At 40.1% G+C, this 15,850-nt stretch overlaps 2 protein-coding genes across 6 annotated transcripts in view; one reads left to right on the top strand and one right to left on the bottom strand.

The window, feature by feature from the left end:
- LOC110490529 (ras association domain-containing protein 8) overlaps positions 1-4,709 on the top strand; it is a 32,420-nt gene extending 27,711 nt beyond the window's left edge. For 2 of the 3 annotated variants that reach the window (XM_021563965.2, XM_021563966.2), the window contains exons 4-5: positions 336-465; positions 750-4,709. In XM_021563965.2, the coding sequence (XP_021419640.2) occupies positions 336-465; positions 750-865 (246 nt within the window). In that variant the 3' untranslated portion in view covers positions 866-4,709. The remainder of the gene's footprint in view (positions 1-335; positions 466-749) is intronic. The other variant, XR_002468713.2, reaches the window with a different exon arrangement.
- Positions 4,710-6,747: 2,038 nt separating this feature from the next.
- On the bottom strand, positions 6,748-11,867 carry LOC110490523 (zinc finger protein 93). 3 transcript variants are annotated; one of them, XM_021563953.2, is made up of 8 exons: positions 11,472-11,835; positions 11,084-11,280; positions 10,230-10,334; positions 10,024-10,119; positions 9,580-9,690; positions 9,282-9,402; positions 8,893-9,174; positions 6,748-8,269 (listed from the first exon to the last, which is right to left on the bottom strand). In XM_021563953.2, the coding sequence occupies exons 1-8, from the start codon at positions 11,503-11,505 to the stop codon at positions 7,098-7,100; spliced, it is 2,118 nt and encodes a 705-aa protein (XP_021419628.1). In that variant the 5' UTR covers positions 11,506-11,835; the 3' UTR covers positions 6,748-7,097. The 3 variants fall into 3 exon arrangements, with proteins under 3 accessions (XP_021419628.1, XP_036800797.1, XP_036800798.1); XM_036944902.1 differs by lacking the exon at positions 8,893-9,174; XM_036944903.1 differs by lacking the exon at positions 8,893-9,174 and having other exon boundaries at positions 7,986-8,178; positions 11,472-11,867.
- Between the last annotated feature and the right edge of the window lie 3,983 nt (positions 11,868-15,850).

Raw genomic sequence — 15,850 nt, 5'->3', positions numbered from 1 at the left:
TGAACCAACTCTTCCTTTCTGGGCCCTAGAAAACTGCTCCTTTATTAGTGGGTTTAACAACCTGCAACACGTATGTAACGGTAAACTGTCTGATTTTAAATGTTCTTCTCAATGCAACAATTCCACCTGCAAATAGCCTTAAATGTAAAGGAATAACATTCCACAAGAGAAAAGTATAATATTTTAAACATCGTATGAATCTATAAAGTTGCTTGTTAGGCGTGAGTGGCCAGGCGGGCCCCCATCAGTGGCCAAACCAAGTATACAGGGAAGTGGAACTGACAGTAGAAACTGCAGGGCAAGTAAATGACTAGTTGAGTGGTTGTTTGTTGCAGGAGAAGGAGCATGAGTTGGAGCAGTTGACCAGGGAGCTGAGACAGGTGAACCTTCAGCAGTTCATCCATCAGACGGGCACCAAGGTCACCGTTCTACCAGCCCAGCCCAATGACCAGAAGAATAAGACCGGTACACACAAGCATTACAAAGCATCCTAGTCAGAATGTTTTTGCCCAATCTTGGCTCAGACATTTCAAACATTATTGTATTATCCAACACTACCCCCTAGTGGAAGTTAGTACACCATGTCAGGTTTTTGTAAAGCTCTTTATTTGGCTAGTAATGTTACATTTTGTCACTCCACAGTCCAATCTACACACTAACTGCTCAACCTGAAAGTAAAGAAGTATAATTTAAAATAAAAAATACTACTTAAAGTAGACTTTGATGACTTCCTCCTCCCCTCTCTCCAGACCTCCAATCAGGCTCGCTGAAACGGCTGGGCTCCTCCCGCCTCCTCCCCAGTGACCTCCGGACTTTACAGAGTCCAGTGTCTTCAGGCCTCAACCCTGAAGGCATCTACGTCTGACCCCTGACCTTTACCTTCTGCTGGCTACTATCAGTGACCCTCTGCTGGAGTTGAGTCAGCTTCTCCCCTGGAGGATCCATCTCTTATCATCTCCATTGGAGCTCCACCAGAGGAGGCTGGTGGGAGGAGCTATAGGAGGACGGGCTCAATGTAATGGCTGGAATGGAATGGTACCAACCATTACAATGAGCACTTGCGCCGGCAGCTCATCCCACTAGCCTCCTCTGATCTCCACCCTGTCCTCCCACAATGCCATCCTTCCTTCTCTCTGCTGAGTTTTCTCCAGCTTCCACAAGAACAGAGACCCCCAACAGTTTTGTCAAGACTACAGGATTTAGAATGTTTGCCTCGTTTTGGCTGTTCTGCCACTGGTGGAGAGCTCGACCATGTCCTTGCATGACTGTTTGAAAAGCATAGCATCTTTTGAGGTACAGAAGGCCCAATTTCAAACAGAACGTTTTAGCCTCACGTCTGTGCACTTCTCCATCTCCTCTCGAAGATTGAGTACCACGACTGAGTAGATGTGAGAAATATGGTATTAATACCACCTAGCACCCTGTTACCATCATATAGCAAGCTAATGGTGCACAATCACAGTCATGTGTCAAAGTGCACGATCACAGTCATGTGATGACTTAACTAAAGAGTCAACTGCTGCCCCTGGACAACCATGAGGAAATCCAGATGTTTGTAGGGTTTGAGACTGAAGAAAGTCCCTTGGAGATCAGGCGATATAGAGGAAATTAAAATATATTCAGACAACCATGATTTACAAAGACAGAGGTCTCACAAGTCTAATGGCCATTAGTTACTGAAACAGATGGGTCAGAAAACCATATTTTACACAGATAGGCCACCTTGTGTGAGACCTGTGGTGTGTAGCAGAGCCATATCTGACTGCCTTATTAGAACTAGTTTTCTGTTTGAAAGACTTTAAGAACAGTAAAGGCTGTTATAACAGATACTTATAGACATGGCAGCTATGCTCCAGAGATCTGATGCACCATGTATTGTCAACACAGCAGTCTAGTGACTAATTGTTGATCAGTTTTGTGATTATGTTTTTTGTGTGACTGATGTCAATAGCTGTAGAATCTGGTCTGCCACTAGGTGGCAGAATACATCTCATAAAACATTTAGCTAGGATCTTAATGTTGGTCATTTCATATTGATTATACATGCAAAAAAATGTTACATTATGCAATTTATGTGGTTACTCACTTTCATCGTTGGAATCTTTTAGTATGCTGTACGTTTACCGTTGCACTTTTACTTTGGAAGGGCCTGTAGAATTTGTACTTACCACTTAGTTTTTAGAGATAATGTCTTGTTTGTGTTGAGTGGTTTTCTTTTATCATTTGTAACCTCTTGGAAGAATTGTGGGTTTGTCTATTGTCTTACATGGCTAATCATTTTTCTGAAGTTAAAAAGATGTCTCACATGAACCAAAGCAAGTTAGACAATGTGATTGGTAGTGGTCAACCTGAATGTACTTAATTTGTTAAAACAGAACGTGCTCTGTAAATACCTTTACAGGGGCCACTGTATCTGCCTCCACTTTAAAAGTGATGCATTTGTAATGGTGAGAATTGTTATTGGACTGTATCTGTCAATAGATCGAACTCCACTCTGTGGCTCTTCAGCCTCGGGAAGAGAGGAGATAAAAGGTTGTTATTTGGTTGTGGACTAGTTGATACCAGGGAAACCCACCAACAGCAAAGCCGGTGGAGAGGACCGTGTGAGATAAAAGGTTGTTATTTGGTTGTGGACTAGTTGATACCAGGGAACCCCACCAACAGCAAAGCCGGTGGACGCACGTCAAGGTCATTAGACGGACCTAAAGCTCGTTCCATTCAGTATTATTGATGTCCTAGTTTGGATCATGAAGAAGGGTTGAGCTGTGTCACCGAAATGTAAACCACTAACACAAGAACAATGGCTCTTAACAACTTACACAGCGGAGACTAGCATGCCTTACTGAATTGTAAATAATCACTACATAGTATTGGAATATTTTTACAATATTTAAAAGAATGCATAATGCTGACAAAGACAATAGTTGTACGTAAAATGAATTAACTTTGGTTTTATCCTGCTACTCTGTGGACAGCTTGGTGCATGCACTGATGGCTTGGTTTCATTAATGTTTTTGTATTGTTGAAATGACCAGAGGCTTACGATGATAGTGGAGTTATAAGTATGGAAGTATAATGTTTATCACAGTGTATGTTACTGACTGCATGGCTCTGTCTTCTACAGTGGCATGTCTTGGTCCCAGACCAGTGCATTCACACATATGTCAGAATAGGTCAGAGGACATCGAAATGCAAACCGTAAACAAATAGGGTTTTTAAACCCTAAAAAGTGCCCCATCTTTTGGTGGTTATTAGACAAAACTTACCACTAAATGCCCAATGATGCAGGGTTGTTCCACATCAAAAAGCGCAAGAGGATTGACACCAATCTCCAGATTTTTTTGAAATCGTTTCAGTAGTGAGTAACTGATACGATTAGCATTCCTGAAACATTATTTAATCTGAGAAATTAAGATAATTACTCCAATTGTCCATTTTAATTCATAAGATTCAGATAATATTCAATAAACAAAGTACCTAACGTCTGGACCAAACTTCTTCCTACCAATTAATATTTTTGGTCCAAATTGGATGTTGGGTACTTTGTTTATTGAATTTTATCGGAATCCTATACATTTAAAATGGCCAATTTGGGTGTAATCAATTAGCTTAAATTTTCAGAGATAAAATTACATTTCAACAAAATAATGTTTCAGGAATGCCAATCTTAACTGTTTCTAAAAAAAACAATTTCTGAACAATCTGCGATGGTGGGTGTCATTGCTCGCTAGAATGACTCTGCACTGAAATCTCTTGGGGTAAAAATAAATCTAATCTACGCATCTATTAGGACAGGTCTTAAATGTTGCACCAACAGCGTATGGTTTTCTTAGAAGTCTTTTAAGGGCCCATCTTTGTAAACATGTCTGAAATCAACGGTTTTTCAGACACAGATTAAGGGCTGGATTCAATCTGTAGCGCTCTAGTGCGGTTTAAATGTTTCTCATTTCTGATTGGGCCGACATATGCAGCGTTTACCATGAATGCGGTCTGAACAAACGCGGGAACATTGCCTTTACATCTCTATTGTGCAGCCAAAGACAGTAACGTAGGTGCAAACTGCTTCTCCAAAAGAAATCCCTGACCATACTTGTTGGCGATGTCATGGCGACATTGGCTAGCTATGCTCTGTGCAGAAACACGTCATCAGGTCTAACGGTCGTCTCGCACCGTACTGCGCATGTGCAGGCCTCAAATCAAAGGCACAAAAATGTAAACGTGTTAGTTTGTCACTTTCACGATGTTGGAGTAATAACATGTTCAACTACTTAAGATATTGTCTCGAAGCTATGTTGTGCCTTTAAATGGAGAACAACTAATTCATAATTTCACTTCTCTCATTGACTTCTCAAACCCCAGCCTGGTTTGCATGGTCTGTTTCACAAGCTTTCCCGGACGTCTCTGGGTTTAGAAACTGTGGCGCAGCTCTTCAGCGATACGGATTAAATCCAGCCTTAAACCTAGTTTTGGATTGAGAAGAACGTTCAATGGAGAATCTCCCGTGAACACAGTTTTTAGTCTAGGACTAGGCTGACGATGAGTCCGGAAAACCAGCCCAAAGTGTAAATGATTGGGAGGAAACTTTGCCAACATGTCAGACAGAGCTGTCATGTATGAGAATGTCATGTTCTACTTTTCCCCACAAACATCTGAGAGAAATGACTTCATTGTAATATGAAATGCTTAATACATTTAAACCAGTGTTGAAAGTTTGTCCTTGTGTTGTTTTCTGGTGTAGCGGATTTCAACTCAAATGAAAAGACAATATTTGAACTTTGACTGCAATAAATTGTTTTGTTGTCCTGCAGCACAAATATTATGGCACAGCTGACTCATTCAATGAATGATATTACCTAATGTAAAGAAATAAGGAACAGAGGATTAGAAGCTACAATTTTGTCTGTCCAAACATGATTTTGTGTCTTGGAACAATCCTAATGCACCACTTGGATTGGTAGATTTGTTGAGTCATATTGTATATCTCAATAACCCAACAAACAAGAAAAGATGGATTTGAACCCTGGACCTCAAACTTTGCACCACTGGTTTTGCAAATCTGGGAGAGAAATGTATAGACTGGCTGGATTCAATCTGTATCACAGAAGATCTGTGCTCAAATTTAAAGGTTATTTCCGATTGAGTCGACATATGCAGTGTTTACCATGAACACAGTCTCCGCAAACACAGGAACTTTGCCTTTAAATTTTAATTGAGCTATAATGCGAATCTTCTCTGATCATTCTGCAATACAGATTGAATCAAGCCCGTTTATACCTTGCTCTAACATACGTTCTGATCTTCAACATTCTGATTGTGGCCACATTTTTAGAAGTGTAGGCAATTAAAAAGACATCATGAACCGAATGCGATCAAATCTTCCTGAAAACCTCTGGAGGTAGTTGGGGATGCATTGTTTCTCCATATTTTACAAGTGTAAAGGAATCTAGAGGTTTAACTTCTTATGGCTGGGGGCAGTATTGAGTAGCTTGGATGAATAAGATGTCCAGAGTAAAGTGCCTGCTACTCAGTCCCAGTTGCTAATATATGCTAATATATGCTGTCTGTGAGTATAACAGAACATATATGATGTCTGTGAGTATAACAGAACTCATATGGCAGGCATAAAACAGAGAAAAATCCAACCAGTAAGTGGGAAATGTGAGGTTGGTTGATTTTCAACTCATTCCCAATTGAAGATACAGTGGGATATTGGTCCTGTTGCACTTCCTAAGGCGTCCACTAGATGTCAACCGTCTTTAGAAACTTGTTTGAGGCTTCTACTGTAAAGGAGGGGTTCATAAGGGCTCTTTGAGCCAGTGGTCTGGCAGAGTGCAACAAACTCGTGACGCTTGTTCATGTGAGAGGTAGCACCCGTTCCATTGCTTTTCTACAGACAAAGGATTCTCCGGTTGGAACATTATTGAAGATTTATGTTAAAAACATCCTAAAGATTGATTTTATACATCGTTTGACATTTCTACGGACTGTAGCGGAACTTTTTGACATTTCGTCTGCCCCTAGTGAATGCGCTTCGTGACTTTGGATTTGTTTACAAAACACGCTAACAAAAGTAGCTATTTTAACATAGATGGACATTATCGAACAAAACAAACATTTATTGTGGAACTGGGATTCCTGGGAGTGCATTCTGATGAAGATCATCAAAGGTAATTGAATATTTATAATGTTATTTCTGACTTCTGTTGACTGCACAATATGGCGGATGTCTTTTTGGCATGTTGGGTCTCTGAGTGCCGTACTCAGATTATTACATGGTTTGCTTTTTCCGTAAAGCTTTTTTGAAATCTGACACAGCGGTTGCATTAAGGAGAAGTTTATCTAAAGTTCCATGTATAACACTTGTATTTTCATCAACATTTATAATGAGTATTTCTGTAAATTGATGTGGCTCTCTGCAAAATCATTGGATGTTTTTGGAACTACTGAACATAACACGCCAATGTATACTGAGATTTTTTTTAGACAAATATGAACTTTATCAAACAAAACATACATGTATTGTGTAACATGAAGTCCTATGAGTGTCATCTGATGAAGATCATCAAAGGTTAGTGATTAATTCTCTCTTTCTGATTTTTGTGACTCCACTCTTTGGCTGGAAAAATGGCTGTTTTTCTGTGACTTGATTCTGACCTAACAATCGTTTGTGGTGCTTTCGCTGTAAAGCCTATTTGAAATCGGACACTGTGGTGGGATTAACAAGAAGATTACCTTTAAAATGGTATAAGATACTTGTATGTTTGAGGAATTTAAATTATGAGATTTCTGTTTGAATTTGGCGCCCTGCACTTTCACTGGCTGTTGTCATATCGATCCCATTAACAGGATCTCAGCCCTAAGAAGTTTTTAAACCATTTAAATTGGGTCAATCATAATCCCGCTTCTAAAATCATTCTCGTTATTTGTAGTCTCGAATATCATGTGTAGACATGACAAATCTGAAGAAATGTATTGAAAAACATGTTTTGGTATGATAATCTGATATACAAAAGAGGACCTGTAAAATCATGTGTATAGTACTAGTATTTACATTGGAATGAACTCCTACATGGTTCCTTTCGATCTCTTCAATCTTTTTATGAGACTTTGTCTGTCTTTCTGTTGGACTGCTTTTGGAGAATCTTAACCGGTTTATGAACTCTTCTCATATGATTTACCATATTACCCCTTTGAGAAAATGTTTTCCCACACTCTGAGCACCCGTGAGGTTTCTCCCCAGTGTGAGTATATACGTGCTTTCTAAGAGCGTCTGAAGTAGTGAAAGACTTGGGGCATTGGGTGCAGGTGTAAGGACGCTCGCCTGTATGAGATCGCAGATGAACCATAAGATGGCAAGATGCTTTGAAACCCTTTCCACAATGTTTACAGGTGTGGGGGTTTTCTCCTGTGTGCGTTCGTGTATGCAGACGCAGTTCTCCTAAGGTAAGGAATGCCTTACCACATATGCTACATAAATAATTCTTCTCCCCAGCATGCATTCGCATGTGTCTCACTAGTGCACACTGCTGGGTAAACCTCTTACCACAGATGGTACACATGTGACGGCGCTCCCCAGAGTGAATGCGTACGTGCACTTTGAGATCATATGCACTCCTGTACCTCCGGTCACAGTGTTCACATGCAAATGGTCTTTCTTCTGTGTGAAGTAACTGGTGTTTTTTCAGAGCCCCAGGAGTAGCATATCGTTTGGGACACTGGTCACAATGATATGGCATCGTGTGAACTCCCATATGTAGCGTCAGCAGTGATGGTTTTTTGAAAACCTTCCCACACTCACATGTATGAGTCCTGTTTTGGGGTACAGGGGATCCCTCTTGTTTCTTGTCAACCTTTTTGTCCCCCTTTCTGACCACCTTTGTTTTCTTGTCAACCTGTTTGATCTCATTCTTTTTGTCCCCCTTTCTGACCACCTTTGTTTTCTTGTCAACCTGTTTGATCTCATTCTTTTTGTCCCCCTTTCTGACCACCTTTGTTTTCTTGTCAACCTGTTTGATCTCATTCTTTTTGTCCCCCTTTCTGACCACCTTTGTTTTCTTGTCAACCTGTTTGATCTCATTATTTTTGTCCCCCTTTCTGACCACTTCTTCTTTCTTGTCAACCTGCTTGCTGTCCTTTTCTACTTGGTCGGTATTGTCCTTGCAGAGGTTGGCCATTTCACTGTGAGAGAATGGAGGTAGAGTGCAGTTAAGAACCTGGCATGGCTCGTCAGCATTCACCATTACGTTGAGAGAATGATCCAAGTTCAATTCTGTAAGGAGAAAATACAGGAGATAAGATTACATAACCACTATATATATATATATATATATTTACACAGGTAACTGACAAACTAAAGGAAACACCAATATAAAATGTTTTAAAAGGGCTTTGGGCCACCACGAGTTGGGCACCTTGGCATAGATTCTACAAGTATCTGGAACTCTATTGGAGGGATGCGACACCATTCTTCCACAAGAGATTTCATAGTTTTGTCCTTTGTTGATGGTGGTGGAAAATGCTGTCTATGGCACCTCTCCATAATCTTCCATAAGTGTTCAATTGGGTTGAGATCTGTGACCGACGGCCATGGCACAGTTAACATCGTTTTCATGCTCAAACCATTCAGTTACCATTCGTGCATTGTGGATGGGAGCATAGCCATGGAAGGCCATAATAGCCATAATGGCCTGCCCAGCATTTTTATACATGACCCTAAGCATGATGTGACTTTAATTGTTTAATTAAATCAAGAACCACACCTGTGTGGAAGCACCTGCTTTCAATATACTTCGTATCCCTCATTTACTGAAGTGTTTATATTACAGTTACATTGTAATTCATATACTTTATAAGTCAAACAATGGATGAGTGACCTTTTTTTATTTTCCTTACCATCACAGGGTACTGGAATAACCAACACTGAGGTCTCTGCAGGTGGCAGACCCTCCTGTTGCTCTGATGTTGACAGTCCTAGATCCTCCAAACATCTATCAGTGCTTTCATCCAGGATTTCATTGTGGGCTTCATTTTCACAGACCCCATTATCTATGCATTCATCTGAGTATTGCCTCCCATTGTCAGAGTTGTCTGGCTCATAGTTAATAACAACTCTCATTTTTGGAGGGAGGGACAGTGTGGACAGGATGGTATCTGCAGTGTATTTAGAGACATGACCTGGGTAGGAGAGATCAGTTATACTCACCTATATTGCCAAGCAAAAAATACAAGAGGTGTCCAATTGGACTATTTACTTCATAGCCATTATCTGGAAGGAGACTTACTCTTGTTCATGTTTCCATGACGCTGATGGTGCTGCAGCACTGTCTTCAGTTGTTCAGGGTCAAAGACAGTCTGTCCACATTCCTCCAGGACAGAGGGGGCAGCACTGAGCCATGCTGTTGTCTAAGAGGAGCAGGACAAGGGGAATACAGCATAATAAAAAGTTCAAATACATTGTACCAGCCACTTGAGGTTTTAGACACATTTTGAAATGACCAGATACACCATTAAATTCATCTGTAGAGCCACATTACGCCATGTTCTGTCAATCTTTTAGAACGGAGATGTTTTCCTCAGTACCTGCGTGAGGTCTGGTACAGGCAGCAGCTCCTCCAGTCTGGAGAGGAACTCCCACACCAGTGTCTGCAGCGCTGTGTCATACCGAGGGCCATAGTGGACTGGAAACACCTCCTGTAAAATAGACAATTTAGCATGAAATGGGTCCATTAAAGATGCACTCCAGCTACTTGGGAACTTGCATACCTGTTGAGAAACAATATCCCAAGTATAAGTAGAGTAATGTACACACATGTAAGGGTGTGTACATTCAAAACATTAAGCACAATAGTGCAAACTTCAAGCGTAGGCCATTCAAGGAGTTGGTCTGATGTCATCAGCCTCCTCCCTTAATTGTGGGAACAATGGAGGAGCAGTTGATCTAAGTAGATGTTCAACTGGTAGCCTACTTCAGAAATATATTCAAGCAAAAGGATCATAAAGAAGTCTAGAGAGAAAGTTCCTCACCTGGAAGAAATGCTCCCTCTCAGAAGGGTCTCCCAGCAGGGTTTGGACTAGCTCCACAAAGTTAGAATCTGAAGCCTCCAATTCATCACCATGACTCTGTCATTAGGTGCAAGCAAACAAAACATCTGACAAATGTACAGGAGTGTATCCCTCAGAAATAATGTTCTCCAGTGTCTCATTCATAAAGTGTTGTCTATTTAACCTACCTCTTTGTGTAAGGATTTTTCTGTCAAAGTGTGGATTATGTTCAAGTGGGCCTGGATAGTCAGGAGGTCAGCTGTGCCCGCACTGCAACACAACTCTAAAACCATCTGGAACAGAGGTGGATATGTGAAAAGCAGGACTAGGGCCAGGGTAGTCTGATTAATCAGGCTGTAATACACAATTTATTGGTACATACAGCCTGAAATGCATGCCTGCAAAATTTTGTAAGTGTTCCTTACAAGCCAGAATGTTAAATAAAGTTAAATGTAAACTTACTCTACCAGTTGTCTGTGTGGTTTGTCCTTCAGATGCTTGAAATTTTAGATAAAATATCCACAGGGAAGTATTGTCTAGGGCCTACTAAGGTAAAGTTAGTTTTACATTGGATATTTGTCATTATCTCGTCAATAGCTATAGAACCAACCGTTCCATGACAATGGGAAAATGTATATTCTGAATCAGGGGTTATCAGGGGTTAACCTGATTCAGAATATACATTTTCCCATTGTCATGGAACGGTTGGTTCTATAGCTATTGACGAGAGAATGACAAATATCCAATGTAAAACTAATTTTACCAAGGTGCTGAACCATATCTCTAAAAGGTTGGGTAAACAATGATTTCCTGTGGAAATGTTTGGTGCAATAGCAGAAGGACAATCCCCCAGAGAATTTTATTCAACATTCTGGCTTGTAATGAACATTTGCATGATTTTGCAGGCATTTGTTGCAGGGTGTATGTACCAATGAATTGTGTATTACAGCCTGATTAATCAGAGCAGGGCAGACGTACAGTAATTTTTGTTCCATCATAAGACTCTTCCCATCCCAACCCTCAACATTTCCACCTCTCTCACCCTTGCTCTCAGTCCTAGAATGAGTTGGGTCCTCTGCCTGGAGCTCAGCAGCTCTGGAACCATCTCTGTCACAAAAGTCACAAACTCCTCCAGCTTCCCATATTGCATCACATTACGTTGTTGAGCCACTTGCCACATGAAAGCAGACATCAGGCGTAGAGGTGGAACCAGGAGACGTAAGGAGAAAGAAGGGAGATCTGTCACCGAAGAGAAGAGCAATTAACAGATAAACAAATCAATTCCATAATTCAGCTAGTTAATATTACAAGCGATGTGTAGGCTATAGGACATGTATGAATGGTCCATGTAAAAACAAAACAAAAATGTAATGAGTCATGACATCATTTTTCTACATTGAGCTACTTGGCTACATTTAACACAAACTAACCTTGTTCTGATGCTGGATCAATAATGTTATCCATAGCTAGTTTGCAAAGAAAAATAGCCACTGGAACAAGCTACTGTTAGCTAGCTAAAGAGTTTGATGCTAAGGTTAGATAGTGACCAAGCCTAGAATATACACTAAGCGCTTACAACGTGGCTAAAAAGGTTGATATCTGCATGCAAGCTAGCTAATACTATACTAGTTAGCTAGCAAACTAAACCCGTTTTCTATAGATAGCCAACATTTGCACATGCAATTACTTTTACCAAAGATATTCTACTCATCTATCGGTGATTTTACTGACAACAAACAAATCATTGACAACGAAGTACTGTACTTCCGGGTGATGTTTAAAAACAATCCTTCAGAATAAAGGTCCTCGTTTAAAAAAGAAAGATGCATACCACAAATATTATTCTCTTTGTATTTAGTCATTGCAATATATAATTTAGTTTAATTGAGGGTTTATAATATTGCCCACTAAAATAGCCTAAGTCTCCTAACCTGTAAGTTCTCCCAACCTGCTACAAAACTGTTCCTGTATACCACCTAGTCCAAACCCTGACTGAGACAGCTCCACTTCCGTAATTAAAATTATTATAAAAAGTATTATAACGAAATATTATTAATGGTATATATTTTTGTTTCAAATGTCAACCAAATTGCTGTTACTGTCCTCCTGCCGTCTTACCAAGAAAATTAGACAGCTCATCATTGTGGAAAAGGCTTGTCCAGCTTGCTTACCTTGTCAGACAGATGTCAAAGTCATCTGCAGTTTTCTGGGGAACTGCCTCTTATCCATCAACATTAATTAATATGGATGATAATAGAGCTCGCCAGCTTGTAGTCCTAAAAGACGGAAATTCGTTACAGTTCAAGTTGAAAGTTTACATACACTTAGGTTGGAGTCATTAAAACTCGTTTTTCAACCACTCCACAAATTTCTTGTTAACAAACAATAGTTTTGGCAAGTCGGTTAGGACATCTACTTTGTACATGACACAAGTCGTTTTTTCCAACAATTGTTTGCAGATTATTTCACTTATAATTCACGGTATCGCAATTCCAGTGGGTCAGAAGTTTACATACACTAAGTTGACTGTGCCTTTAAATAGCTTGTAAAATTCCAGAAAATTATGTCATGGCTTTAGAAGCTTATGATAGGCTAATTGACATCATTTGAGTCAATTGAAGGTGTACCTGTGGATGTATATCAAGGCCTACCTTCCAACTCAGTGCCTCTTTGCTTGACATCATGGGAAAATCAAAAGAAATCAGCCATGACCTCAGAAAAAAAAATGTAGACCTCCACAAGTCTGGTTCATCCTTGAGAGCAATTTACAAACACCTGAAGGTACCATGTTCATCTGTACAAACAATAGTACGCAAGTATAAACACCATGGGACCACGTAGCTGTCATACTGCTCAGGAAGGAGACGCGTTCTGTGTCCTAGAGATGAATGTACTTTGGTGTGAAAAGTGCAAATCAATCCCAGAACAACAGCAAAGGAACCTGGGAAGATGCTGGAGGAAACAGGTACAAAAGTATCTATATCCACAGTAAAACGAGTCCTATAACGACATAACCTAAAAGCCCTCTCAGCCAGGAAGACGCCACTGCTCCAAAACCGCCACAAAAAAGCCAGACTACGGTTTGCAAAGAAATTTCCTCTGGTCTGATGAAACAAAAATAGATATGTTTGGCTATAATAACCATCATTATGTTAGGATGAAAAAGGGGGGAGACTTGCAAGCCGAAGAATACCATCCCAACCATGAGGCACGGGGGTGGCAGCATAATGTTGTGGGGGTGCTTTACTGCAGGAGGGAGTGGTGCACTTCACAAAATAGATGGCATCATGAGGGAGGAAAACTATGTGGATATATTGAAGCAACATCTCAAGACATCAGTCAGGAAGTTAAAGCTTGGTCGCAAATGGGTCTTCCAAATGGACAATGATCCCAAGCATACTTCCAAAGTTGTGGCAAAATGGCTTAAGGACAACAAAGTCAAGGTATTGGAGTGGCCATCACAAAGCCTTGATCTCCAAAAATTTGTGGGCAGAACTGAAGAAGTGTGTGCCATCAAGGAGACCTACAAACCCGACTCAGTTACACCAGCTCTGTCAGGAGGAATGGGACAAAATTCACCCAACTTATTGTGGGAAGCTAGTAGAAGGCTACCCGAAACGTTTGACCCAAGTTAAACAATTTAAAGGCAATGCTACCAAATACTAATTGAGGGTATATAAACTTTTGACCCACTGGGAATGTGATGAAAGAAATAAAAGCTGAAATAAATAATTATCTCTACTACTATTCTGACATTTCACATTTCTAAAATAAAGTGGTGATCCTCAATGACCCAAAACAGGGAATTTTTACATGGATTAAATGTCAGGAATTGTGAAAAACCGAGTTTAAATGTATTTGGCTACTGTGTGTGTAAACTTCCGACTTCAACTGTACCTCTCATACGCTCAGCCATTCCCATGGGGAAAATGGATAGGAAAAAAATAGGGTTTTGGAATAAATGCCAGAAATAAGGTCAGAGGTTAACACAGGCTTAGGAGATCTTGAACGTTTTGTTCTTTGAGATAATATCAGTCATTTAACATGACCTTTATGAGTTATGAAGCCTTTTTGTGCTTAGTGCTTTTTCTGATTACATAATTACTTCCAAATTCACAAAAAGTAAAGTTAGCTGATGAAGATGATCTCATAGAACAAAACATATAAGATCTCCTAAGCCTGTGTTAACCACATAACTCATTTTTGGCATTTATCCAAAAACCCTCCAAAAACTCCACTAATTTCCCCATAGGCTTTGTCCAACGAACCATGGCGGAGTTAGTGCCTACAAAAAGGCACCATTACTGTTGCTCTCTATGTCGGACGGAGCTGTCGTGAATGAGAATGACATGATCTACTTAATTTTCCCCACAAACATCTGAGAGAAATTGCTTTTCCATGTCTATGGCATCATTGTAATAAGCTGATGTTATTATATGAAATGCTTAACTAATACATTTAGTCCAGTGTTGAAAGTTTGTCCTTTCTTGTGTTTGTCTCTGTTGTAGAAAAAAATAAAATATGAAAAGACAATATTTGAAAAGACAATATTTGAACTTTTGGACTGCAAGAAGTCATTTTGTTGACCTGCAGCAATAATATTAAGACATAGCTGACTCATTCAATTAATGATATTACCTAATGCAAAGAAATTAGGAACTGACAGGATCAGATTAAGCTACAATCTTGTCTGTCCACACATCATTTTGTATCTTGAACAATCCTACTGTACTATGCCACTTGAGCATTGGCAGATTTGTTGAGTCATCGTGTATCTCAATAACCCAATACAAGATAAGAAAACAAGGACTAGGTATCAGGATAGATAATAACACGAGCAAAATAAATAACAGAGCAGCAGCAAATTGTGAGTGTAAAAGTGTGTTTGAATGTGCATGTGTGTGAAATGTGTATGTATGTGTGTTTGCGTTGTGTTGGTCTGTGTGTGTGTGTGTGTGTGTGCATTTTTAATGTATGTGAATGTATGTGGGAGTGTCAATGCAGTGGTGTGAGTGAGTGTGTATATGGTTTGTATATACAGTGCCTTCAGAAAGTATTCAGACCCTTTGACTTTTTCAACATTTTGTTAAGTTACAGCTTTATTCTAAAAATTGATTGAATAGTTTTTTTCCCTCATCAATCTACACACATTATCCCATAATGACAAAGCAAAAAGAGATTTGTAGAAATTTTTGCTAATTTATAAAAAAATAAATAAAGGAAATATCACATTTACGTAAGTATTCAGACCCTTAACTCAGTACTTTGTTGAAGCAACTTCGGTAGCGATTACAGCTTTGAGTCTTCTTGGGTATGACGCTACAAGCTTGGCACATCTGTATTTGGGGAGTTTCTACCATTCTTCTCTGCAGATCCTCTCAAGCTCTGTCACGTTGGATGGGCGCGTTGCTGCACAGCTATTTTCAGGTTTCTCTAAAGATGTTCAATCAGATTCAAGTCCGGGCTCTGGCTAGCCACTCAAGGACATTCAGAGACTTGTCCAGAAGTCACTCCTGCATTTTGTTGGCTGTGTGCTTAAAGTCGTTGTCCTGTTGGAAGGTGAACCTTCTCCCCAGTCTGAGGTCCTGAGAGCTCTGGGGCAGGTTTTCATCAAGGATCTCTCTGTACTTTGCTCGTTCATCTTTCCTTCGATCCTGACAAGTCTCCCAGTCCCTGCCGCTGAAAAACCATCCCCACAGCATGATGCTTCACCGTCGGGATGGTGCCAGTTTTCCTCCAAACGTCATGCTTGCCATTCAGGCCAAAGAGTTCAATCTTAGTTTCATCAGACCAGAGAATTTTGCTTCTC

This window comes from Oncorhynchus mykiss, chromosome 15 (genome assembly GCF_013265735.2).
Source record: "Oncorhynchus mykiss isolate Arlee chromosome 15, USDA_OmykA_1.1, whole genome shotgun sequence".
Lineage (NCBI taxonomy): Eukaryota > Metazoa > Chordata > Actinopteri > Salmoniformes > Salmonidae > Oncorhynchus > Oncorhynchus mykiss.
This window is presented reverse-complemented; position numbering and strand designations above follow the sequence as displayed.

Coding starts and splice junctions, on each gene's coding strand:
- LOC110490523 (XM_021563953.2), bottom strand. CDS start 11,505: ATGGATAACATTATTGATCCAGCATCAGAACAAG. Junction 9,175..9,281: donor TCATGGAAACATGAACAAGA/GTAAGTCTCCTT, acceptor TCTCCTACCCAG/GTCATGTCTCTAAATACACT. Junction 8,270..8,892: donor TATTCCAGTACCCTGTGATG/GTAAGGAAAATA, acceptor TTCTCCTTACAG/AATTGAACTTGGATCATTCT.